Here is a 26705-nt window from a genome sequence, read left to right on the forward strand (position 1 = left end):
TTTAAGCCTTATTAGCCATCTCTATCTCAGCATGAACCAATTTATCAGATCCTTTCCGGAGAGGCGAAGCGTGGAAAGAACGCTAGTGCACTGGGCAGCTGGAGGAGGGCTCCTGAGCGGGGATAAAGGGGCGCCCTCCCTGATGAATGATCTTGTCAAGGGCGGAACCAGCAGGTTCCCGGGACTCAGCGCTAGTGAGGTGCTCTTCCCAGGGCAGGGCAGGCCAGGCCATAAGCCACAAGGCTGTTACCTGCAGCCCCTGGAGCTGTCCAGATGCCCAGGGAAGGGGGGGTAGCCCCCTTGCCCTGATGAACACGATCGAGTCCAAAAAATGTCTTCAAATATTTGAGCCACTAGATAAAGGAGTAAGTGGGTCTAGAGGGTAGAACTAGGGCCAACGAGTGGCAATCTTTTTCTTCTTTTCTTCTTTTTTTTAAGGGTCACACCCACAGCACATGGAAGTTCCCAGGCTAGGGGTCAAATCAGAGCTGCAGTTGCCAGCCTATGCCACAGCCACAGCAATGCCAGATCCAAGCTGCAACCTACACCACAGCTCATGGTCACCCTGGATCCTTAACCCACTGATCGAGGCCCCAGATATCGAACCCACATCCTTATGAATACTAGTTGGGTTCGTAACCCTCTGAGCCACATCAGGAACTCGCAATAGTTTTCTTTTTTAAAAACTATATATAAATAATGGCTTTCAAACAATTAGAGCCAAATGTGGTACAAGGGTCAGCAGCATGGACGGATGTGTCACTGGAACAGCTCTAAAGGCCCCTCGCTATGACTGGCTTCATGTTTCAGGGACTGGGTGCTCTGTGCCTTCCTCTGAAGGAATTACGCAGACAAAGAAAGAACCGGGAGCAGGGGGCAAACTCTCCAGATGGCACCGCAGGGCACGAAGGACTTGGGCAAGTGGGGAACCCTGGGGTTTTCTTGGTGTCCCAATTCAGCCTGGCTTCCAGAAGGTTTCCAACAGGAGATGTGTCCCGGTCAGCCCCCAGCCCCAGCCCCCAGTTGGAGCACCACCCCTACTCCACCCGTCCCCATCAGGCCTCACCTCCGCAGGTCTTCAGGAGGGGGCACCCCTCGGCGCAGGTTCACCCACTGCTGAAGCTGGTTCATGGAGCTCTTGCGCTGCGCGATTTTGTCAGCATTGGCACGTGGAGGGAAGCTCCGCCGATGCCCCCCACTCTCTGAGTCCTGGGACGGGAAAGCCGTGCTCCCCGGCCGACTGGGGGAGCTATACGGCCAGCCGTTGGGCTGAGCAGGCTGCTCCCCGCCTCCTGGGACCCTTGGGCCCTCGGGGTAAGGGCTGCCTGGCTCTGAGGCTGGTTCTGGTCCAGCGTGGACGCCATTGGCTTTGAGCTGCGGCTCGCCCTTCACTTCGGGCCTCTCAGGCCTCTTCTCTGCTTTCTCGCAGCCTCGGCCGTCCCCCTCCCCTCGCGTCTTGGCATCTGGTTCAGGCTTGGGGAGGCTGTTGTGGGGTGGCTGGTGATGGTGTTTGCTGGGAGGGATGTTCTCCGAGTCTGGCTTCTCGTGGCTGTGGGATGCCAAGGGAGATGTTGTAAGCGACTCCAGCCCAGAACGGAGCACGCGTGGGAGGGAAACTGGGAAGGACAGAAGGAGCGGAGAAGGATGGGCAGGAAGGCCGTGGTGGGAACAGGATTCAGCGAATTTCCAGTCTGTTTCCGAAATCCTACCAGTTTATCTTCTTACTCCAGCCTGGGCTATTAGAAAACACAATCCGAGCTTGCCTGTGCCTGTGTGCTCATCCTGCCCTCCCCGTCTCCTCCACGGCTCGCTCTCCGCTCCCCTCTGCGGATCCACCTTGCGTCCAGCCCACAAGTTATGGCCGAGACTGCCCTGAGCCAGGCTAGGTCTCCTCTGCAGCCTGTCCCTGACCCAGCCCAGTGCACACTTGCTGTGCACTACACACCACACATAACAGGAACTGTCCTTGGTGTCCCAGGACACAGAGGCTTGTCACAGCTCAGCCCTCTCTCCTATAGAAAGTTACTTAACTTCCGTTGAGTCTTGGACTCGTCGCTGGCGGGAAGGGTCAGACTGTATGAGATCAACATGGCGGGCACCCCAGAGGCCAAAGCTGTGGCCTCAAACGTCACAGGCATAGAAATATGCTGGTTCCCAGGCCTCTCTAAAAGAAGCTGCTTCCAGCACTGACTTTCCATTAGAGTACAAGCCCTGTGAGGTAGGAGCTTCTTCTCCCTTGGTTTCCTCACACCCTACCCACATTTCTTTCTTTCTTTCTTTCTTTCTTTCTTTCTTTCTCTCTTTCTTTCTTTTTTTTGTCTTTTTGCTATTTCTCGGGCCGCTCCCTCGGCATATGGAGGTTCCCAGGCTAGGGGTCAAATCGGAGCTGTAGCCGCTGGCCTACGCCAGAGCCATAGCAACACGGGATCCGAGCCGTGTCTGCAACCTACACCACAGCTCATGGCAACGCCGGATCCTTAACCCACTGAGCAAGGCCAGGCATTGAACCCGCAACCTCATGGTTCCTAGTCAGATGGAACTCCTCCACATTTCTATTTATAGTAAATAGTCACGAAAAGAATGCGTGAGCTTCTGGAAGTCCGCCCCTGCTGGAAGCAAAGATGGAATCTTATGATAATGTTTTCCCTGCACCTTCTCCGATTCAACATTGTCAAGCATCCCTGTGGAGACACTGCTTGGTAAACACTTCCAAGACATGTAAATAGACTTGGCATCTATACGGTAAAACCTCCTTCTGCTGGATCTCTGTTAACATCTAACTCAAGACTCATCGCCCGGTTCAGGTAGAGACAGGCACTGAGACGCTGGGGGATGGTGGGGTGAGATGATGAGAACAGCCATATACTGAGTGCTTACTGCACGCCAAGCTTTTCGCCTGTACTATTTAGTCCTCATGACCACCGCTGGAGGTAGAAATATAATTACTCTCTTTGAGGCGCAGAGGTTAAGTAACTTACACTCAGGTCACACAGTGGGCAAGTGGCCACGTTGTGATTTGAACCTGAGGCTACCTTCCCACAAAGCCTGTGTATCTAACAAAACAAGCAAATGACCCTGCTCTTCTGGCTCCTGGCCCGGCCCTGATGGAACCTGGCTTCATTCTTGGCCTCCAGCAGCTCAGAGAGAAGAGGAGGAACTGATCAGGGGGAAAGAGACAGCAGGTTCTGAAGTCACGTAGCCAGGCACCCTGCTGGGAGGCAAGGAGCTGGTGTTCTCAGAGGTTCAAGTCCACGTGCTGGACTCAGCCAAGGCATAGAGAGGGCCACCTCTTCCCTCCTCCTGTCTCTGGCCCTCCCCAGCCCATGCCCAGTCCCCTGCACTCACTTGTGACGTGAAGCTTGGGGCACCGACTTCTGAGTGGGAGGGATCTGTACTCGCGCGGCCTCCCCCATGGCCTGGATCCAGGCCTCCTGCTCCTCGGGGCTCTCAGCACTGAAGAAGTAGGTGCGGACCCCAGCATGCTCAGCCTGTGGGGAGAGGCAGTGCGTGGAACTGGCCCCAGCCTCGTCCACCCAGCACACAGTCACCTGTGGGGAGAAGACACCCACGCCCCCAGAACGGGTGGTCAGGCAGGTCATTCCCCTGCCCTGCAGCACTTCGCCCCACATGGAGCTCAGCCCACGGCTGCCCAAGAGCTCCAGCTGGTGTCTGAGCATCTGTCTTGTCTAGCTCTTCTCCGGACACCACTAGGCAGCCCGATAGCCAGGTCAGCTTGCCTGCCCCACCGGAGGTGATTATAAGCAGGAGGAACAATTACCATGCCCGATCTCCCATAAAATTCCATCTTTGATTGGAAGGGCAATTACCCTACGCCTGGGAGAGATGCCCGCCCCAACCCCGAGAATGTGCCCATTTCGGTCCCTGCTCAGCCTCTGAGAAGCTGGCACTGTCTCTCCCATGCAGAGGGACAGTGGCGGGCACGTGGGGGGCATGCACAGACAGTCAGAGCACGCTACCTAGTTGGTGGCTGCAAGCAGGCGCAGCAGGCGGGAACCCTGAAGAGAGCTCCTGTCCAGAGGAGGGGTCCTCACGCGGCCAGAAGGAGGAGAAGCAGAGAACAGGTCAATCGAACACCAGAGAGAACGAGAGAGAGGAGACGACATGACAGGAATGTTGAGGAGCCGGGGGGTGGGGTAGGGGAGGGAATTGGGGAGCTCTTCAGACTAGCCCCTTCTACTCAGTGTCACTTTGGGGACCACAGCACCCAGCAAGGCCCAGCTCAGCCCACCAGGCACAGGGGTGGAGAGCTTGCACCCTGGGAATCTAGGCTGGTGGAGAAGAGAAGGCAGGGCACCCCAGTGCAGACCAGACCAGCTCTGCTCCAGACCAGCTCTGCAAGTGCCAACAACTTGCAATGTGGCTCTGGCCTTAATTGATGCGTCTGTTTGGTGGGGAAGGTCCACAGGGAAAAGATGCTGTGGTGATGGGTTCTTTCTGGGATCTCAGAACACTCCCTAAGAGAGTTAGCCCTTTTCATTTCAGTCAACATAAGAGATCTAGAAGTGACCAAGGGTCTCAGATGGGAACTTCACTTTGGTCTCTGACCCTTCAGGTACTAAACCCTGGGTCTCTGGGTTGGAAGGAGAGAGGCAGGGCTTCTCTGAGCAAGCCCGGAACAGTAGCAATGTCATATCCACACCATCCCTGTGCTTCCCAGCCCAATGTTCACTCTACCTTGGCACCTTCGCCAGCAGGTGACTTTTTCCCAGAAAAGCCACTACCCAGTGAGGGAGCGCCCTACCTCTCCTGTCAGTGCCTGACCTCCAGGTGGGGGTGCTGGGCAGAGGCAGGGAGGTGCCCATGAAAAGCTAGTGAAGTTGAGAGGAGATATCTGGGGGTTGAAACTGCACAGAAAGGAGTTCCCCTCGTGGCTCAGTGGAAATGAATCTGACTAGCATCCACAAGGATGCAGGTTCGATCCCTGGCCTTGCTCAGTGGGTTAAGGATCTGGCATTGCCATGAGCTGTGGTGTGGGTCACAGATGCAGCTTGAATCCCGTGTTGCTATGCCTGTGGCTTAGGCCAGCAGCTACAGCTCCGATTCAACCCCTAGCCTGGAACTTTCCTATGCTGCAGGTGGGGCCCTAAAAAGACAAAAAAAAAAAAAAAAAAAGAAAGAAAGAAACTGCACAGAGATATGGGGAGCAGGGGCCCAGGCAGGCCCTCTGGGGTGAAGGACACATGGTTATTGCAGAGGAGAGAGACACACAGGTGGGACTAAGGGGTGAGATCTGGCTGGTAGGAGTGAGCAGCAGATAACTAACTTGCTGAGCATCTAGTGGGCGTCTGTGTGTGCAGCGCTCTGCCCTGGGCACCAGTCACAAGAAAAGCAATGACATGCTCTTTGCACTTGAAGAGCTCACGGTCAAGCTGGGGGACAAAACATGCCCGTGGGGAAACAAGGAGAGAGCAAAGGCACGGGAACAACAGCTGGTGACAGGAAGGCAGAGGGCCTGGGAAAAGACAGGGCGATTGATGGGGAGCCAGGGGGAGGACACCAGCCTGGAAGCATGAAAGGGGCCCAGAGAATTGAGGGAGGTGCCACCGTGGGGCTGTGGGAGGGGGAGACTAAGGCGCTCAGCAGCAGGCTGGGTGAGAACAGTGCTGGCTTGTCACTGGTCATCCCAGAGTTCTGCTTGGTGGCCGCAGCAGGACAAGCCTCCCATCTGTCTCATCTGCCCCCCCTCCCCTGGGGAAGGGCCACTGAATAGCCACAGTTGGAACGCTTTGTGGGCCACTGAGCACAGCCCTCGGAGTTGGATTTTAAAGAGGCAGTGCATTCCTGGGGGAAGGGCAAGGAGGAGAGGGGCTGATGGGTGCGGGGACCTGGGGCTATGGAGGGGGACATGCCAGTCACTTGGGAGGTTGATCTAACGCTGCTGCTGCTGCAGAACTCTGAGCTGGAGGGGGTGTGTGTGTGTGCACACACGCAAGTGGGAGCACACAGGTCTGGAGGGAAGGGTGAGACAGGCTGTCTGACTCTGTGGGTGTGGGTGTGTGTTTAGCAGGTCTGTTTGTTGTTGGTTAGACAGCCTGTTCCAATTTTCCCAGCTAAAAATTCAGCTCCCTGGAGCCAGAGTTTTAGTGATTGTTCATTCTGCAGACAGGACCCCCGGAGGCTGGGAACTAAGTATGTGCCAAAGATGTCCCTCCCTCCTGCGTATCTGCTCACCTTTCTGCGGCCAGGTGACCAGAGCAGAGCTTAGGACAGAAAAGGGCAGAGTCTCTGGGGCCCCAGGAGCTCAGATGCTGCCCTGGAGGCACCTGAGGGTTTTCAGGCTCTTGGACAGCAATTCTCCACTAGGGGAGAGAGGGCTTTGTACTAGGAAAATGCATGGTCGATATCACGGTTTTATATTGTGAAAAAAAAAAAAAAAGCATAAGATACAAAAGAAGCGTGGAATTTTTATTGTTTTTAATGGGCCATGAATTTTTAAATATGGAAAAGCACTGGCCTAGGATAAGCCAGCTGCAGGCCAGTCTTCAAAGGGTGGCTCCCCCGGGGGTTCCAAGGAGTAACACTGAGCAGGCAGGAGAGGCCCATCTCCCTGGGCTTTTTTTTTTTTTTTTTTTTTTTTTTCTCTTTTTGCCATTTCTTGGGCCGCTCCCACGCATCTGGAGGTCCCCAGACTAGGAGTCTAATCAGAGCTGCAGCTGCTGGCCTATGCCAAAGCCACAGCAATGCAGAATCGGAGCCGCGTCTGCGACCTACACCACAGCTCACGGCAACACTGGATCCTTAACCCACTGAGCAAGGCCAGGGATCGAGCCCACAATCTCATGGTTCCTGGTTGTATTTGTTAACCCCTGAGCCACGAAGGGAACTCCATCCCTGGTCTCTTAATTCCCTTCAACTGGGTCTCCATGAAGTTGGCAGCTCTTGATTATAATGAAACTCAGTTCCCATTTTTTCCTAATTTTCTCTAATGATTGAAAATTGGGTTGGTAAATTTGGTGCTGGTGGGGAGGGCATAGTTTCCTGGGCCCAACGTGGGGGAAGAAGAATTTCCAGAAGGGATCTCAGAGCCTGACCTGCCCCTAGCTCCTGCTTTTGCTACGAGGGATTTCTTAGGTGCCAGGCCACTGGGCAGAGGGTCCACAGGTTCAGGACAAAACTATTTCTCCCCCAGGAAAAAACTGTGGTATCGAGGAGTTCCTGTTGTGGCTCAGTGGAAACGAATCTGACTGGCATCCATGAGGACACAGGTTCGATCCCTGGCCTCGCTCAGTGGGTTAAGGATCTGGCGTTGCCGTGAGCTGTGGTCTAGGTCACAGACACGGCTGGGATCTGGCGCTGCTGTGGCTGTGGTGTAGGCCGGCACCTCTAGATCCGATTAGACCCCTAGCCTGGGAACCTCCATATGCCATGGGTGTGGCCTTAAAAAGAAAACAAAACAAAACTGTGGTACCACTGAAGCACATCTCTACTGCCTCCCACCTCAGGGAGAATCACCCACCTGACCCCTGAAGGAAGAGGAGGGCTTCCCGGAGCAGCCTGGCGTGACACTTACGACAGCTGCCCTGAGTCCAGGAGCCACTGCCTGCTCCCCCCGGCACCACGTGGGATTCCTAAAGGAGGCAGCTGCTTTCCCGTAGGCGCCCTGCCTCACCTGGGAGAGGGGGGCCAACTGACCTTAAAGGTGTGTTTCCGGCTGATGTTGTCTGAGGGCTGCACGGCGGCCACCCGGAAGCTCAGGAGGGGGATGCTGCCCAGGATGTTCTCCTCCTTCTCATCTGTCGGGGAAACAGAGGCACACACCTGAGACGCGTGCGTATGCGTGGATGTGCGTACACGTGGAGGAGAGAGGGCATGACATCCCTGTTATAAATACATAGCAACAAATATTTCTTGCTCATCTACTAATTGTCAGGCACTCGGGGCCACCATCTAATCACATGGGCCGTGCTCTGCACACCTCCAAGGGGCGCACTCCCTGGAGCTGGGGAGTTGGGGGGTGTGGTGGCCCTGCAGACACTGTTCTAGCCTTGGGGCCTATTGAGATGAACGTGAGAACAGGCATACACGCCCTTGGGGAGCTTACATTCTAGAACGCGAGCCAACAAGCACACAGGCACCAGCCTTTCGGAGTGCTGGCTATCTGTCCAGCACTGTTCTAAGTTAAACTCTCAGTGGGTTAACCAGGTTAATCTGACCACCGATCCTGTGAGTGGGTATGGTTCTGACCTTCAGTTTATAGGTAAGGAGGTTGAGACGCAGAAAGGTTGAGTCCTTTGTCCACAGCTACTTAAGTAGAAAGTAGTGCACTGGTCTTTAACTTTCAAGCTAGCATTTTTAGCCTGCCTCCCACCTACAGTGTCTCTCCCAAGACCATTCCCAGGGGACATATGGAACAGGGTATAATGAGACGGGAGGTGGCCCAGTGGATGTCTGCCTCTCTGGCTCTGGCTTCTCTGGGTAACTGGCTGGAAGGTCCTCCCAGGCACCTGGAAGCTTGCTTTGTCTTCTCCTGATGGGCCCCCTCCCCGTCACAGTCCCCATGGCTGCACAGGAAGACACGCCCCTGGGTGGCCTCCTGGCCCTCTGGTCCCGGGAGCAGGCTAACAATCAAGCTGCTGCATAATTCATCCTGGATCTCCAAAGGCGCCTGATGGATTAGCTAGTCGGGCCCCCAGCTGTCAGCAGGAGACCTGAAAGGGCGGGGGTACCCTGTGGGAACCATGAGGTAGGGGCCAATTGTGAGGCCAGGCAAGACCCTCCCCACGCTTTGTTCCCAGGGGTGAAGACCCTGTAAACCCTTCAGAATTCAGAAATCTCTTAAGGCTTACAGACTCCCTAGCTCCCCTTCTGCCCTTGCTCATCACCTGCTCAAGATACTTGGCTCCAGGTCCAGCATCCTGCCTAGACCTCAGCGTGGTACCCAGGTTAAGCTGAAGGCACAGGAGGGACTCCGGGCTGGGAACACCCAGGGCTTCTTCAGGAAAGCAGAGGGAGAGGAGATGGGCCTTCTGCCTGGCTGAGTCCAGGCCAGCAAATGGGGGTCTCCCGAGAGCAGCTCTCCGTGGATAATGAACCCACCCATCTCTGCGCCTCTTGAGTTCAGAGCTACTTAAGCCCACACCAAGCGCAGATCTGGTTTCCCCCAGTTTCCATCACACTCTGGCCCCAGAGGGGCTCTCCGTCCTGGGGCCTAGCCTGAGCACATGCTCCTCCCTCCACCTTTTTGGGGTTTCCTGTGACTCTAGACACGCAGCTCCCTCCTAATCTCTCTCTTCTGGGTGCTGGTGGCAGCGACACTGGGTGCAGGGACAGCAGCGTTCTGGGGAAGGTCAGGGGGAAACAGCCACTCCTGCTGCAAAATCATTTCACCCTGTCTCCTCAGCAGCCAGGCTGTCCCTTCACACGGCATCAGTGTGACAGGACCATGTCATCACCCCTCACTAGCTCCCTCCTTGCCCTCCTTGGCATATTGCTGCTGTACATGGTTCAAAAATAACTTCCCAGAGGTATCAGATCTTTGCTCTCCTCTTTTTTTGGGGGGGGGGGGGGAGGGGAGGAGGGAGTGCTGAACTGGGCAAAGAGGGCAAAGGCTGGGGGATATTCATTTATTCCACACTGATTGGGCACCTACTATGTGTCATGGGCTGCTTCCAGGGCTCTGGAAACAGCAGTGAACAAAACTGACCCAAAAAATCCTGCACTGATGGGATCATACATTCCAGAGGGACAGGAGGAAGATCAACATACAAGGTCCAATTAGCAGGTGACCTGCTGGTAGGGACAAGGGCCCTCCTCTTCCTCCTCCTTTTCCTCTCCCGCCTGCACCCTCACCATCTGTCATAGGACTGTCTTGTTCATCCACCGGACGACCCATCAGGGCCTAGAGCTCTGCGTGAAACCCAGCAGGCTCTCGGTCAACACGGCTGAATGTGGAAAGAGCGAGTGAATGTCTGAGCAGGCGAGGTTTGTCTTTATCCCACTGGCACACCCCACGGGTGCCAGAGACCACAGGGCAGATATCTGTTGCCCCCCCCCGCCGGCAACATCCATCTGAAACAGAGCCCAGTGACAGGGCAGACAAGGAAGAGGGTGGGCCCTGGCTTCCTGCAGCCCCTGCCAATGCCAGGGGCAAACTCACCTTTATAGTAGAAGAGGCAGCGGTCCACCAGGACGAACCAGCGCTTATTCCATTGCTTAACCCCGGAGCTGGCCTGCAGGACACACGGGCATGGACAGAGGACAGGAGGGTCTATGAGCTGGGCTTGGGGCAGATGTGCAGAGGAAAAGAGGGCTGCACTATTACAAGGACATCCTGTCTCTGGGTGCAGCTCTGCCACTAACAAGTGGCAGCAACCCCAGGCCCTCAGAGGCTGGGCATGACACTGCATTATTGCCTGTGACCTTCCGGGTCAGTCATTCTGGGCTTCAGGGCCTCCCTCAGGCCAGATAAATGGGGCATATGATGAGCCAGAAAGAGTGATCAGAAAGGCGGGCAGAGTCAGCAAGGCTGACAGGGAGAACTGGTGGACCCCCAGACTTACAGGAGACGCCCCCTGCCTTCAGAGCAAGAGGGCCCTGCTATCTGAGCCTGGAGGGTGCTCTGATGGGGCTGGTGACCCAGCATACTTCAAAGTCATTGTGTCTGCCCGTCAGGACACCTGGCTGGATTCCCAAATATGACACTAATTTCTCTGCGTGATTTTGGGAAGATACTCAAACTCTCTGAGCCTTTGTAAAATCAGGCGATCTGTTCAGAGATAAACCAAAATAGGACATGGGAGGACATAGCAAAATATACATGGACTGTTACAGCTACAGAGGAATTACAGTGCTATGAGGAGAAAGTGGGGTTGCAGTGGCCAGAACGGCAGAGGAGGCCTCACCTGCTTGAAGAGCCAGCCTGCCTTGGTGACGGGAGCATTGGGGTTCCGCTTCATGGAGTGTGAGCGCTTGCCAAAAGCAATGGCCTTGCGGGATGTCCGGGTTGCCTACAGTGGCAGAGGGAGAAGCCAAGCTTGACTCTCTGTCTCTCCTCCTCTCTCTCCACCTACAAGGGGAGCTACCCGAGGTGGGACCTGTACCTCTCCAGGGCCCTTACGTTAAAAGGCCCAGGTGAGAATCTTGGATCTGTCACTAACTCAAGGGCACGGTCTTGCCGTTCTTTGGCTCTTTCGTACGTCTCCAAAATGGGGCTCAATGGAGTTTCCGTTGTGGCTCAGTGGTTAGCAAATCTGACTAGGAACCATGAGGTTGCGGGTTTGATCCCTGGCCTCGCTCAATGGGTTAAGGATCCGGCATTGCCATGAGCTGTGGTGTAGGCGGCAGACGCGACTCGGATCCAATTCGACCCCTAGCCTGGGAACTTCCATATGCCATGGGAGCGGCCCTAGAAATGGCAAAAAAATAATAATAACAAAATGGGGCTCAAAATAATAGTTCTACCTGTCTCACCCTGGTGTGGGTTTTTTTTTTTTTTTTTTCTTGAGGCAAAAATAAGATTTTTCATTTCACTCTTGGCCTAAACTTCTACCTTACTCCTTACTGCTTTCATGATGCTTTCTGGGACCCATTCAACTGCAAGGAAACTCCCTATATCATCGGCCTCTCAGAGTTCTGTTCATTCTTGAGGGTCCATCACACCACAGAGCAGGGAGGATGGACAGGTGTCCTCCTAGCTCCTTATTGCCACAGGGACACTGCCATTCTTTCCCACATGCTGGCAACAACCTCCCCTTCTTGAAGCACCACTGCTCTTTCACTGTTTAGCCCTTCTCACCGCTCTCAGGTTCGAGATCATTCTTTCAGAGTCTAAGTTTTTTTTTTTTTCTTTTCTTTTTTTTTCTTTTTAGGGCTGCACGCGAGGCATATGAAGGTTCCTAGGCTAGGTGTCTAATCGGAGCTGTAGCTGCTGGCCTACACCACAGCCACAGCAATGTCAGATCCAAGCCGCACCTGCGACCTATACCACAGCTCACGGCAATGCCAGATCCTTAACCCACGGAGCGAGGCCAGGGATCGAACCTGCAACCTCAAGGTTCCAAGTAGGATTCGTTTCCTCTGCACCACGACGGAAACTCCAGGGTCTAAGGATTTTGATGTCAGTCATCCTCCTTATTCTAAGCCTTGCCATCACCGTGGACAGTGTCATTGCTCCACAATGAAAGGGAGGATGACCCATCCAATGGCCTAACTTTAAGTTACCTTGATGGCCTCAAGTCCAAAACCCTCCCCCTCCACCCCAGCAACTCACCCCCACGGCCACCCCTCAGACTGGCCGGCTCCCAAGCCCCGTCACCACCAGCATCAGCATCTTCTGATCACAGCATTCTGTCCTCTGGGCTGTCTCACTCTGTCACTCAACTGCACAGCTTTTCGACTCCACTGTGACCCCCAGTTCTTCCCTTTTGTCTGGATCCATCAGCCACCTCCCGGTGTTAATTATTTCCCTACAAAGCCCAGGCCCCCTGATGGAGCAGGTCAACCACATTCTCCCATCCAGGGTCTTTCTGCTTGATCTTCTCTGAAACCATAAATCCCAGATTAATCAAATATATCCACCCTCCCTGCACTTGCAGCCAGATTATGGTGCTGCAGGAGAACAAGCCCGCTATGGCCCAGGGCTGCATCGCACACCCTCCTGAGCCCTGCGCGACCTTCCTGCTGCTGCCCACCCCACACGTACCCAGATCCTCCCCCACGGGAAAATTGAGGTTATCAGACACGCGCTTCCTCAATTTCACACCCTTTTACCTAGAAAATGACTGCCCTTACCACTAACCTTGTCTCTTTCCCTTCAATGTCAAAAGAGGCGTTGCCTCCTTTCCAAGGCTAATGAGTCCAGCTCGCTGTCTCGCCTGAGCCTCTGCTTCATTGACCATCTCTCAAATCTGTCTTCATTTTCTCGTCCTCTTCTGGCTTCTCCTCAGCAAACATGCTCAGGTCTCTCCATCTTAAAGCATCTCCCTGTTTGTCTCTCTGTCTATGTCTTTCAGTCTCTCTCCCCTCCTCTCACTATCTGTCTGTCTCTGTCTCTCTCAACCCCTCCCCTCCTCTCACTGTCTGTCTGTCTGTCTCTGTCTCCCTCTGTCTCTGTCTCTCTCAACCCCTCCTCTCCTCTCTCTGTCTGTCTGTCTGTCTCCCTGTCTCTGACTCTCTCAACCCCTCCCCTCCTCTCACTGACTGTCTGTCTGTCTCTGTCTCCCTCTGTCTCTGTCTCTCTCAACCCCTCCCCTCCTCTCACTGTCTGTCTCTCACACACCTGAACGCCCCTCTACCGTCCACCCACCATCCCCCGTCAGGTACCCCTCCCTCCGTGCCCTCTGTCCCCTGCTGGGAGGAGTCCGACTTCCTCTCCTCCCTTTGCTCCTAAACCTCCGCCACCTCTTTTCCAAAATGGTCCCTCCGACGTCACTGATCTCAGGCAGCTCAGTCCCCGGCCATTCTAAAGCATCAACAATACAAAACTTTCTGTCCATCCTGAAACTCTTCTTTTGGTTTCTGGGCCCCTAGGCCTTACCTTTCTGCACCTCCATCTGTGACCAGGCCTTCTCAGCCTCCACCTCCACTCTGAGTGCTGGTGGACCTCAAGCTTCCTGGTTTACTCTCGTCATGCCTTGTGCCTGTGTCATCTCCTCCACACCCCTTGCCTCAGCAACCAGCAACATGCTGCAAACTCCCTAATCTAGGAGAGCTACGACCTCTCTCCCAGTTCCAGTCCATTTGGTAACTAGCTGTCCGACCAGGGGTAAATAAGCACCAAACCAACTTCATCCTCTTTCTAACCAAACTTCTGTATTTCTCATCTCAGTGAAGGCGCCGCAATCCACCCAGGTCCCCATGGGCCTTCTGAACACGCTCACGCTGTCCCCTCCTCCCTCCGCTCCTTTATATAATCATTTACCCAGGGCTGACGACTCTATCTTCTTAATGGTTCTCAAGCCTGTCCTTTCCTCTCAAATGCTGCTGTTGCCTCGCAAGGGGGCAGGGGGTGCAGCTCTTCTTGCTGTCTACCCTCTGGAACTGGACTAAGGTCATCTTTCTCAAACACATTATTAATCACATGACTCTCTTGCTTAAAACATCTCACTACCTCTCATCCCTTAGGAGAGAATTCATATCCTCAGCACAGTGCACAACGACAGGTCTGCAGGATCTGCCTGGGCCACAACCCACCTCCTCTGCCCGTCCAGCAGACAGGGCACCACTGCTGGTCATGCCAAACTCCTGAGTGCTTCTCTCCCACCCCCCCGGGGCTTTTGCTCACCTGCTCCCCCATGAGAGGTGGGGGAACCCCCTTCCCTTGTCCATGACCAAAGCCCAGTTCATCCTTTAAAGCCTAGGGCCCTCCCTGATCCATGAAGCCTCCCTATTCTCCAAGGATAAGTGTTGCTCCCTCTCGTCAGTACCCTCTCGTGGTCTAGAACTTGGCACACTGCCATGAACCTGGGGGCTTCCCATCTCCCTCACTAGACCCTGAGCTCTTTGTAGGGAAAAACTTTTGTTCTGTTCATTTCTTTATCACCAGAGCCTAGAGAGGTGTCCAGCTATCACTAATGCTTATTGAGGAGTTCCTGTGGTGGTGCAGTGGAAACGAATCCGACTAGGAACCATGAGGTTGCGGGTTCAATCCCTGGCCTCGCTCAGCAGGTTAAGGATCTGGCGTTGCCGTGAGCTGTGGTGTAGATCACAGATGCAGCTCGGATCCTGCGTTACTGTGGCTGTGGCGCACGCTGGCGGCAACAGCTCTAATTAGACCCCCAAGCCTGGGAACCTCCATATGCCATGCATGTGGCCCTCAAAAGACAAATAATAATAATAATGCTTATTGACAGATGATAATGCTTGTAGAAGAAAGGAGAGGAGAAATTAAAGTGGGGCTTATCACAAAGTCCCTCCCAAACTGGGAAATGAAATACTGTTCTGTTCTTCATGAGTAAAAATCCACCCATAATGACAGAGATTAGCTAACTAGAGTCATCCACCAGCCTCGGAATGTGCAGATCCCTGAAACTTGCCCTTTTCTCTCAGTCTATCATCTGGCAGTGTCTCATCTGCTCTCTGAAGCCTGAAAGCTGTCCCCTGTATAGAGTTCAGCCTTTCAGCCATTCCCCTGCCAACCCCTCAATACCTTAGCCTCCTTACCATTCTGCCCCGGCTTCCTAGCAACCCTCAGCCTTAGGTCAATCCAACCACCTGCCAGGCCCTGGCATTGCTGGAGGAAAACCACACACGCCTATGGATTGGAGCCACAGAGATTCAGTCTATGACCTCAGATGACCCTTCAATATTATTGAGCAATATTCCAAATGTCCCTTGTTGACCACTGATCCTTGGGCTTATTCTGAAGCTCCCCTTAAGGCCTCCCTACTCACTCCACTCTTCTCAGAGAAAACCCCACCTCCTGCTTCCCTGCAAAAGTTGAAAACATCAAGTGGGAATGTCTTTAACTTCCAGCCCCAGGTTCTCATACCTCTTTTTCTTTCTTTCTTTTTTTTTTTTTTTTTTGTCTTTTTAGGACCACGCCCGAGACATATGGAGGCTCCCAGGCCAGGGGTCCAATCGGAACTGAAGCTGCCAGCCTACACCACAGCCACAATGACACAGGATCCAAGCCATGTCTGTGACCTACACCACAGCTCAGCGCAATGCTGGATCCTTAACCCGCTGAACAAGGCCAGGTATCGAACCCATGACCTCATAGATGTTAGTCAGGTTCGTTAACCACTGAGCCATGATGGAACTCCTCTCATACCTTTTGTATTCAGCCTCAGGGAGAGGGACCCTCCCCACCTGGGCCAACAGCACTTCTGCATCTGACTCCTATCTCCACTGAAACATGACTCATCTGTCATGTCCTTTCTCCTGAAACTTGCTGGATCGTTCCCCTCCTACCCTTAATACCTTGAAAGAAAACAAAACGAACAGAGAAAACCTCCTTGCATCCAACAAATCTCATAGCTGCCATCCTCCACCCCTCATTTCCCTCCACAGTCAAGTTTATTTATTTTTGTCTTTTTTGCCATTTCTTGGGCTGCTCTCGCGGCATGTAGAGGTTCCCAGGCTAGGGGTCAAATAGGAGCTGTAGCCGCCGGCCTACGCCAGAGCCACAGCAATGCGGGATCCGAGCCACATCTGCAACCTACACCACAGCTCATGGCAATGCCGGATCCTTAAACCACTGAGCAAGGCCGGGGATCGAACCCGAAACTTCATAGTTCCCAGTTGGATTCGTTAACCACTGAGCCACGACAGGAACTCCAGTCAAGTTTCTTTAAAACTATTTTTTGGGGAATTCCCATCGTGGCTCAGCAGTAATGAATCCAACCAGTATTCATGAGGATGCAGATTCGATCCCTGGCCTTGCTCAGCAGATTTAGGATCCAGCACTGCCAAGAGCTGCAGGAGAGGTCACAGATGCAGCTTGGATCCCAAGTTGCTGTGGCTGTGGTGTAGGCTGGCAGCTTCAGCTCTGACTGGACTGGCAGCTGCACCTCTGATTTGATCCCTAGCCTAGCAACTTCCATATGCCATGGGTGTGGCCCTAAAAAGAAAAAAAAAAAAAAGGAAATATTTCAGAAAAGTAGGGATTAAATCACTAAATCACCACTATCTGCTGTTTTCCTTCCCTAAAAACATGACAAATAGAGCTGAAACTCCCTTGGAGCCCCTGCCCGATCTCAATACGTTTCCTTTCTCCCTAGAGGCAATGAGTGTGTCTGCCCATGGTTATGCTTGTACTGCAAGTTTAACTGTAAAAATGCTGTATTACTTCTATGTTTGTACATCTCACACGATACCATATTTTTCATATTTTTACAACTTGCTTTTTTATTTAACCTTATGTTTTGAAGATTTATCTTTGTTGGAGCTCCTATTCTGGCTCAGTGGAAATGAATCTGACCAGTATCCATGAGGACCCAGGTTTGATCCCTGGCTTCGCCCAGTGCGTTACATTTTCAGCGTTGCCTTGAGCTGTGGTGTAGGTTACAGATGCAGCTCAGATCTGGCGTTGCTGTGGCTGTGGTGTAGGCTGGTGGCTATAGCTCTGACTCAACCCCTAGCCTGGGAACCTCCATATGCTGCGGGTGCGGCCCTAAAAAGACAAAAAAAAAAAAAAATTTATCCTTGTTATACATCTAGCTCCAGTCCATTTTTAATTTTTGGAGAGTCCTCCACTGCATGACTACAGCACCATTTATTGTCAAGTTTCTTAGAAGAGCAGTTTCTACTCATCAGTGTTCCCAAATCTGCCATCCCAGCTCCTCTCATGCCCTCTCCAGCTTGTGTCTGTCTTCCAGTCCCCTCACACCACTGGACCTGCTCTTGTCAGGGTCTCCAACTACCATAATGTTGCTAAACCCCATGGATACTTTCAGCCCTTATCTCACTGGACCTTTGCAACACTGTCTCTTTGCAACATTCCTCTCTGATTACTTCCTCCGGAAGTTCCTTTCTCTCCTCCTCCCTTTCCAAGGTCCCAACTCTTACATCCTTCATGAATTACTCTTCTTTGGCCATCCTCCGAGATTAGTGGTTCTCAATGAGGGTGGGGCAAATTTTGCCCCACAGGGGACATTTGACAAGGTCTAGAGGCATTTTGGGTTGTCACAGGATGGGTGCTACCAGCATCTTATGAGTAGAAGCAGGGATGCTGCTCAGCATCCTACAACGAAAGGGCAGTCCCACCCCACAGAGAATTGCTAATAGGGCTGAGGCTGAGAACTCCTGGCCCAATGTTGGTCTCATATATGGTACCCTTCCCACCCTCCACTCCCTCTGCATCACCTCACCTCCCTTTGGAGCCGCAGAAACAAGTAGGTGGGCTAACACGTTCGCTTACCCGGACACTGGGCCGCTCGGGAGGGACCTCGGACACCATGCTGTGGTTGGACAGGTCGCTGTTGGTGGTAGTCGGGCGTTTCCCACCTGCTTTATTGGACATGTCCAAGGCCGATCTGATTGCAAGTTGACCAGAAATGAAGGAAGAGGCTAGTGAGACTCAAGAAACAGTGGAAGCCGCCCATCCCTTTCCCCAACCCTGCAGCATTAGCACAAAATTAGGTCCCCTAAGTGCTTCCAAAGGGTCATCTCAGCTGCTCCCACTGCCCTTCGGAGATTATATGCCAGGATATATGCCAACTCTGGACACTCTCCTCCTTCTTTCCTGCAAATTTACTTTAAAAACCTAGGCCCTAGAACTCTGAAACCCTGTTTCCTTCTCATTTAAAAGACACAGTGGCCCAGTGGACTATGAGGGTCATTTAATTCACTCCCCCCCCTTTTCATTTAATGGACCCAAGGCCCACAGGGAGAGGAATTCCCATTTGGCTCTCGTGGTCATCTCAGAGTCCCTCACCACTCCCCACAGAGGCCCTGGGTGATATCCCAACCTCAGACCTGTCTCACTCCTTTAGCTCAGCCCAACCTGGGATCCACAAGATTCCAGGCAAAGTGGATGAGGGTGTCAAGCCAGGTGGGTCTCAAAGTTTCTAGTCCTCAGAACCGAGGTGAGCAACCCTGAGCCCCTCCCACTCTCCTTTCTCCCCCCACTCCCTTCCCTTGCCCAGCTGGATGATGGTGGTTAAGGACGAAAAGGCCAAAGAGGAGTTCCCATTGTGGCACAGCAGAAACCAATCCAACTAGTATCCCTGAGGATGCGAGTTCGATCCCTGGCCTCACTCAGTGGATTAAAAAAGGAAAAGAAAAAAAGAAACGGCCAAACAGCAAGTAGGGGGCACACGTACATTTTCAAGTCGAATTTTTTATTTTCCTCTGGGACCTGGCCAGTCAGTGGGTGTAGAAATGTGTTCCGTCTTTCATTATGGCTGTGGAGGCAAACGAGAGAGAGAAGTTGTGGTCAAGATGAAGAAGGCAGAGGCACAAGCCAAAGGCCTGGGCATGACGGGGACAAGGATCACACAGGAGCTTGTTGCTCTGTCCTCCGGCGGGACCGTGAGCAGCAAGATGAAGGGCTGGGCTGTAGAAGCTGCAGCTGCGGCAGGTGAGGTCAGGGTGGGGAACTCCTTACTAGAGATCCCCAGGCTTGGAAAGAAGCCCCCCAACCCTCTGGTGGCTGTCCTGGGTGTGCGTGGGGGGGGTGGGGAGGGGCTGCAATAGTCCAGACTCGGTGTGGGGCTGGTCCCTCCCAGGAAGCGCTCCTGCCAGTGCTCCACATAAAAACTGCTCACTCATTACTGAAGGAAAGAATTCTCTTGTGACCTTGGACTCTCTGCTCTCCCACTTTACGTTCCACCTCTTTCTTTAAATGCAATGAGAGGGCCAGAAATTCCATTCTTGGGCTTGGGCTGTGCTCCATTCACACTCCAAGTCCATGGCCTCCCTGTCTGGGGGCTACCTGACGTAGCCAAGACCTCTGGAGCCGTCCAGCCCTGAGGTGTTTGCTGGCTCAACAGTCAGATCTAATTAAGGGATGCTGTGGCCAGGGAGTGGGCACTGTGAGGACAGGCTGCCAGGAAGCAAGGGGAACATGGACCAGCAGTGGGGTGTGTGCAGAGGCAGATGGAGGCTCCTTTGGGAGGTCCTGCTGTGGCTCTTCTGGCTGACTATCAGCCTCATTCCCTGGCGGCTCTGCAGGGAGATAGAGGAGGAAGGGCAGCACACAGAGCTTAGGGAGGGCTGGTGCAGAGGGTCTAAGCCATAAATGGCAGTCATTTGAAATGGATTCTGCAAGCAGAGGACCACCTGGTAAGAAAGAAGTAGGAGATTCAAGCACATGGCCAATGGGGGGCTTGATGAATTTTAAGGTCCTCTCGCCCACTCTTCTTGAGAGATATTATGAGAGCCTGGAGCATGCTCAGTCCAGCCCCAGAAGCTGGTGCCTGGACCCAACCTGTCAAGGCTGCACCGAGCCTTGTGGGTCCCAACACTAGGCCACCAAGCACCCCTGCAGCAAAGGGCCAACACTCTGCTTGGCAAGTGGCAGGCAGCCAGCATCAGGGGAAAGAGATCTCAGTGTGGTCCCTTTAGTTGCATGAGAGAGGTAAAATAACCTTTCGGAGAGCCCCTTCCCTCATCCAGGACACTTCCCAGCCCTCAGGCTGTCTGCTGAAGCTAAAGATGATATCAAAGGGTGTTTTTGCAGCTTCCAAACCAGTCATGTTCAGATTGAATCCAAAGACACGTAGTAAATAGAAGCCCAGCAGGCAGTGGCTTCAGTCTATGTGGAAATCTGGGTTTTGCAGCCTGGGCTTGCCAAACAGAACCCGAAAGCTGGCCAGTAACCTCCTATCCTGGGTTGTAACTCTAGCACGTTGATAACCTGCTCCCTGCTTCTCAAACTCTATCCCTCCCTCCTTCCCAGGTCCAGTAAGGATGCTCTCCTCAACGGAACCACAGGGGATCTTTTCAAGGAAGAGTAGTTATTGCAGTCACCCTCATCTCTGGCTCTCCCCCATCAAGGGGTGGGCAAGGGGTGGGGGCAGGCAGCCTGTAACAACTAAGATCCTCAAGGTACCACGGTCTCTGCTGTTTCCTAGTGACACAGATCGCCTGCCCCCCTGAGAGCTCCCCCCCCACCTCAGTTCCTTTCAGCTCATTCTTCTCTACATGATCTCCGTAATAACTCTGCTGGAACCTTTTCAGCAGGCACTGGTACACAGGGGTGGGCAGACAGATAGACAGACAGACACATACACACACGCACACACACACAGAGGCACACACATAATCTGCTGTCAGCTGACACAAGTCTTTCAAGGGACATGCAGTTTCTCCCCCCCCCAGACTCTCCTACCCAGCAACCCCTCTAAATGACGTCTTTGCTCCATCCCAGCGCTACCAATTTCAAAATAGCTTCCCCTTCACCAGCACTGCAATGCAGCAACCATTGACCTAACTACCCTTCCTTCTCCAGGTCAAGTTGGGCAGGCCCCCCACTCTGAGGCCCCCGGATCCAGCGAGCTGCCAACTCAGCGCTCGCTTCACTTGGCTCGCAGTCCACCGAAGAAATCCCTACCTGACCCGTCGATCAGCTCGAAACTTCAACATCTTTTTGGCAGCTTTGTCCCCTGTTTGGCAGCCTCAGAGGACCCGCCAGCCACCCGGCTCGTACCATCCCTCTGAGAAGTAAGTCCTCCAGTCCCCTGCTTGCAATGCTGTGGCTGAGCTTCAGGCGCTGCTGGTTCCCCTCCTCCTGACTTGGGCACCGGGAAGGGGGAGGGCCTCCCCCTGGGCGGTGGTAGGGGTGCCCAGGTGCCCTAGGGGGCCTTCGGCTTCCAGCATTCAGCCAGAACGCCGCCCGGCGCAGTGCCGGAGGCAGAATAAGCGAGCAGGGGATGACATCCTCTCAGTTCAGGTCCCCAAGGAGAAAATGCAAAAATGGAGAGACAGGCGCACACACGGAGCAGGTGTATAACTTCCAGGTAGTCCGATCTCGCTGAGCTAAGGACACGGAGCAGCTGGGCGGGCGGAGGAGTCCGGGGCTGCACTCCCATCTGCACAGCAGAGACCCATGCCAGCCCCAACTGCAGGAAGTCAGCCCTCCCTGCCTCTCAACTTCCAGCCCAGAGCACAGGCCCTCAGGGCTGAAATCTACTTGCTCTGGAGAGACCCTTCTGATCCTGTGGACACGAGGGTTAAAGCGAGCTCTAGATTCATGTGCTCTTAGTTGCTGCCGACGCTAGGAAGCTGAGACTGATTGAACCTCCCTTCTCTCGTCTCAGCCTGCCCAGCCCTCTTCTGCACGGTCGGTCGGTCGGTCGGTCAGATCTGGAGCGTAATGAACAAGGCTTCTCTGCAGCGCCCCCTTACACATGCCCTGTAGACACAGCCCCAGGCTGCCTGGCCTCTGCTCAGGGGTCCAGCGGATGAGGGGCAAGGAGAGCACATGGGCGCGGGTGTCATGGAGCCAGACCTGGTGGCGAGGACTGGCTTCTTTGCTGGGGGCAGGGGGATGGAAGGAAAGCTTTCTCCCAAAACTCATGAGGATGAGGGTAGCAAATGGGGCTGGGGCAGGGGGTGGTCACCGTGTATTTATTTCTAAGAATCTTTCCAGATGCAATATGATAAATTCCAGCTGGAGACTGTCAGATCTGCTTGGGGCAAGGAGGTGTGCATTGTTAGCTGCTCTGAAATTTTCAGAGACTGAAGATGGTCACATCTCCCCTTTTCTTAGTGTCCTCAGGGTCTTAGGGTGCAAGGGCACCCCATGCATGGGCTTTCTGAAGGTCAGCTCTTCCAAGCCCCTGACTCCAGGCAAGCCCGCTCTCCAATCAGTCTCATTAAGGGCTGCGGCTCTTTGTGAAGGGTTCCTTCCAGCAAAGGATGCTCCAGACCACTGCTATTTTACACTGCCGAGATGTGCCTTTTTGATTTCAAATTTCAGTTCCTCTAGCTTTTGATATTATTCCATTTTGTCTTCGAATGACAGAATCCTTTCTAACCAACGTAGTTCTTTTCAGCAGCACCAGGCATGCTGTTGACATCATTGTCTGTTGTTATGGCAATTCTGTGATGTCAACAGACACGGAAAGGGAGGAGCTAATCTAATTTTTTGGACTGAGGACAGAACTCGGTCAGAGAACAATGCAATCAGTGAATGGAAAAGGGCAACACTATTATTTAACCCGTGGGAAGACAAGCTGGTCAGATATAGCTGGGGTCAACAGCTACTGATATTTAAGCAACTGATCCTAAATCCAAAGGTCAATATATTCAACTATTGTGAGGTCCTTCTGCAAATGCTTTATCCTGATGACAAGAGGCTTCACTTTCCAGATCCCATCGCTCCCCGTCCCTAATCCAGTTACTGGAGCCCTGCTATGGTTATGGAGAGCTGGGCCCTCTCCTGATGGAGGTCTCTGCCTGTGCATAGTAGGCGCCGAATAAATACTTGTTGAATGAATGAATGAACAAAATAAACTCCCTATGCTCTAATTTAATTTTTAGCCACGTGCATTTGGAATTTGACATTCTATTACCAAGGGCTTTCCTATCGTTACTCTCTCTTAAAATTAATTACTTCCTCTCCAAGAGAGCAGCTCTGTTTCAGCCCCCTCACCCCCTTCACTCAGCTCCCCTGCCTGGCTCCCCCTTGAATATGCAGCTTGGCTTTGATCCATCTTCATTAGAAGGGGAAGAAAATTAAGCTCATCTGCACAGGAGGAGGGGTGGAGGTGCATTGGGAAATGAGTTTTCTTCCTCTAGAAGGCAAAAATATCCCTTTTCTCTTCGAGTTGAGCTCAGGGGCCTCCCACTGCCTTTGCTGAACTTGCAAGTTAAATTACTGCTCTCACCCTCTCAGTGAAGAGAGCGCACAGGAGGAGGAATGAAGGCTCCAGGGCTTCCCCTGCTTCCTGAGAGCTCTGAAATCCTCAGGATTAAGTGAGCACACAAAAGGCCTGGCTGGAGTTCTTTTTCTGTGCCACTAAACTGCACAGACAACAGGCATTCATTAGGTTAGACATCAGGAAGAACTTACCAGGTGCGGGACATAAAAAAGGGAAACAGGGACAGGTAATCAGTTTTTTCCCTCCCCTTACCTTTGAGAGGCCAAAGGTTTCCATTTCTCAAGGACAAAGGCTTACAAATATCAGTATCCAAATGGACCTCCCGAACTCCATTCAAGGGAAAGAAAGCTCTCAGTTAAAGGAGATTTAATGATGGGAGGCAAGAACATCCCTAAACTAGGTGGTCGCCTTATCCACTGTACTCACGAAGGGGGCCCCAACAGCAAAGCCATCAGTAAAAAAAATGAATTTGGCAGGACTAGGCTTTCAGTCTCAAGTCCAACATGAACTAGCAGTGTGACTTGCCTTCTTTGGCCCTTAGTTTCCTCATGTGCAAATTAGGGACTTTTTTTTTTTTTTTTTTTGTCTTTTTTTTAGGGCCGTACCCACGTCACATGGAGGTTCCAAGGCTAGGGGTCGAATCGAGCTGTAGCTGCTGGCCTACACCAGGGCCACAGCAACGCAGGATCCAAGCCGCGTCTGCAACTATACCACAGCTCACGGCAACGCCAGATCCTTAACCCACTGAGCAAGGCCAGGGATCGAACCCACAACCTCATGGTTCCTAGTCGGATTCGTTAACCACTGTGCCACGACGGGAACTCCCTGAGGTACTTTCTAATTCTATGAAGCTTGCAAAATGTGAAATGTTCTATGCACAGGAGATAATGGCTACAATGATTGTGCTTAAAAACAAATCAAGAAAGGTGCCAGATGCCAGAGCTAGAAAATGAAAAACACACAGTCTCAGGCTTATGATGGCTGTAGATGGAGCAGGGACGGGGCCACAGGGACTGGCATTCCAGAAGTGCCAAAGCCAATAAATGACAAAGAAAAGAGGTAGCTTCTCTCCATTTTCCTAGCTTTTCTACAGTTTCAGAGACACCTGAAGCCTCGAAGCGCAGGCTCCAGTAACAGCCTCACTACAGACGTAACCGGGTGCTGATTCATCTCCAAACATCCCGCCCAAGAATCAGCATCTATCTGGAGTGGTACCCGCTCTGTGGAGTCGAAAGCAGCAAAATCAACTCAGGTCTTCACGACGCTTTGCAGGCAAGCATATTTGCACATGCAGGCACACATGTGCACACACACACAGACGCCCAGTGCTCCCACCGTGATAAATTTTGAATGACTTAGATACATGCCACTCCTTCCACCCCGGTCCCCTCTTAGTTATCCGCAGCACACCAAGCTGCTTCATCATCACAGCTCCTGAGAATCAGCCCCGGCCAGGCTTCCCCATCCTGACAGTGACATCGCTCTGGCTTCTAGTATTACAGCTCATTAGATAGAGGGAGGATGGCGAGGTGAGTGGGAAGGCAGGCTGTGGCCCGTCCCTCCCACTTCCTTCTTCCCTTTGCTAGCAGATTCCAAGCTGAGACTGTCCATGCTCTGGGGAGGATCTCTGCTGCGGACAAAGGCGGGGAAGGTGGGGAGAGTTTGGCTCCGCTCTGCACCTCTCCTCTGCATCTCATCACCATTTCCAAGGAGCTGTATGTGCTCCACCTTTCTGTCCCAATTAAAAACCAACTCGGTTTACATTCCCAACAGTCCTGATGTGCCTGGTTCCTGAGGCTTCCTCCTCTCTCCTCCAACCCTGATTCCTAGGGAAAAAAATACAGTCCCCGAGCCACGTTCTCTCCGCCCAAATCCCTCTGTTCTCCTGCCTAGTGCGGCCACACCGAGAGCACGCCAAAGGGGGTCAGGCCTGGTGGCATCTCTAGGCATCTGCAAGTGGGGAGGGCCCATCTGCAGGACACTGTCTCCTTTCCATGCGCTGCCTACAGATCAAAGCCCCAGTTCTGTAGGCTCTGGGGACGCAGCTGTCAGACTTGTACTTGCACTGACTCTCTGCTCTCCTGCCTGTCCTTGCTCCAGCCCTCCTCCTACGCCACGGTCATTTCCAAAACCGTGGCAAGTGTGGGAGTTCCTGTCGTGGTGCGATGGAAATGAATCCAACTAAGAACCATGAGGCTGTGGGTTCAATCCCTGGACTCACTCATTGGGTTGAGGATCTGGCGTTGCTGTGGCTGTGGTATTGGCCGGCAGCTGTAGTTCTGATTAGACCCCTAGCCTGGGAACCTCCATATGCCGCGGGAGCAGCCCAAAGAAATAGCAAAAAGACAAAAAAAAAAAAAAAAAGAAAGAAAGAAACAAAAAACAAAAAAAGCAAATCCGACTAGGAACCATGAGGTTGGGGGTTCGATCCCTGCCCTTGCTCAGTGGGTTAACGACCCAGCGTTGCCATGAGTTGTGGTGTAGGTTGCAGATGCAGCTCAGATCCTGCGTTGCTGTGGCTCTGGCATAGGCCAGCGGCTACAGCTCTGATTCGACCCCTAGCCTGGGAACCTCCATATGCCGCGGGAGTGGCCCAAGAAATGCCAAAAAAAAAAAAAAAAAGGACAAAAAACAAACAAACAAACAAACAAACAAAAACCCGCTGGCTCCAGGTTTGCATGTCTAAGAGATAAGACCCAGGCTGCTTTCTTTCGTGCTTAATTCTGCCAATTCTCACAGCCCTTTCCCTGCCCAAAGGGTCAAAATGTTTTCTCCTTCCCTGGGATGACCAGTCATGGAACTGGGGGAAAATTTCACCCTGCGCCTGACCCCTGCCTCAGGGAGAAAGCAGAAAAGCTGGCTCAGGAGCCAAGGGATGGGAATGACAAATCAGGGATCCAGATCCAGGCTTCCTCCCTCCCATCAGAAGTGCAGGCCCTTCCCCAGTCTCTCCCTGTGTAATCGCTCAGCCCCGCCCTGGGCCTAGACATTCCTTTTATTCCAAGAGCAGGAGATGGGAGAAGGGCAGGAGCAGGGCCTTTAGTCAGAATACTGCTTCAGTGTGTGTGTGTGTGTGTGTGTGTGTGTGTGTGTGTGTGTGTGTGTGTTTAGGGGTCGGGGATGTGCACAGGAGGCTATGAATGTCACTCAGGGGAAATTCATGGAGACTCTTCAGGCCAATATCCTACTCTAACTTGGATTGTCTTATCTTCAAATTGGTTATTTTACCTTATAGAATTCCATTTGTCTTCTGAAAAATGAAGATAAACAGCGTGGATGTTTGGTATAACCATGCCCATTTTTAAAATACTGAAATCGGTTGGTAGGAGTTCCTGTCGTGGCGCAGTGGTTAAGGAATCCGACTAGGAACCATGAGGTTTCGGGTTCGATCCCTGGCCTTGCTCAGTGGGTTAAGGATCCGGCGTTGCCGTGAGCTGTGGTGTAGGTCGCAGACGCAGCTCGGATCCTGTGATGCTGTGG

The 26705-nt window shown here is 52.9% G+C and overlaps 1 protein-coding gene across 45 annotated transcripts in view; it reads right to left on the bottom strand.

Annotated features, from left to right (window-relative positions):
• The window catches only part of PLEKHA6 (pleckstrin homology domain containing A6), a 137341-nt gene that overhangs the window by 29356 nt on the left and 81280 nt on the right, over positions 1–26705 (bottom strand). For 27 of the 45 annotated variants that reach the window (XM_084976788.1, XM_084976782.1, XM_084976761.1 and 24 more), the window contains exons 2-8: positions 18723–18803; positions 17819–17933; positions 10863–10967; positions 10118–10190; positions 7654–7754; positions 3346–3488; positions 1067–1549 (exon numbers count right to left, since the gene is read on the bottom strand). In XM_084976788.1, the coding sequence (XP_084832914.1) occupies positions 1067–1549; positions 3346–3488; positions 7654–7754; positions 10118–10190; positions 10863–10967; positions 17819–17920 (1007 nt within the window). In that variant the 5' untranslated portion in view covers positions 17921–17933; positions 18723–18803. Of the gene's footprint in view, positions 1–1066; positions 1550–3345; positions 3549–7653; positions 7755–10117; positions 10191–10862; positions 10968–17818; positions 17934–18722; positions 18804–26705 lie in introns of all 45 variants that reach the window. The other 18 variants (XM_084976785.1, XM_084976775.1, XM_084976772.1 and 15 more) reach the window with 1 other exon arrangement.

Source organism: Sus scrofa, chromosome 9 (assembly GCF_054392235.1).
Source record: "Sus scrofa isolate SSC_HxYL_T2T_F1_AM1 chromosome 9, Sscrofa_HxYL_maternal_Yorkshire_Landrace_v2.0, whole genome shotgun sequence".
In the NCBI taxonomy this organism is placed as follows: domain Eukaryota; kingdom Metazoa; phylum Chordata; class Mammalia; order Artiodactyla; family Suidae; genus Sus; species Sus scrofa.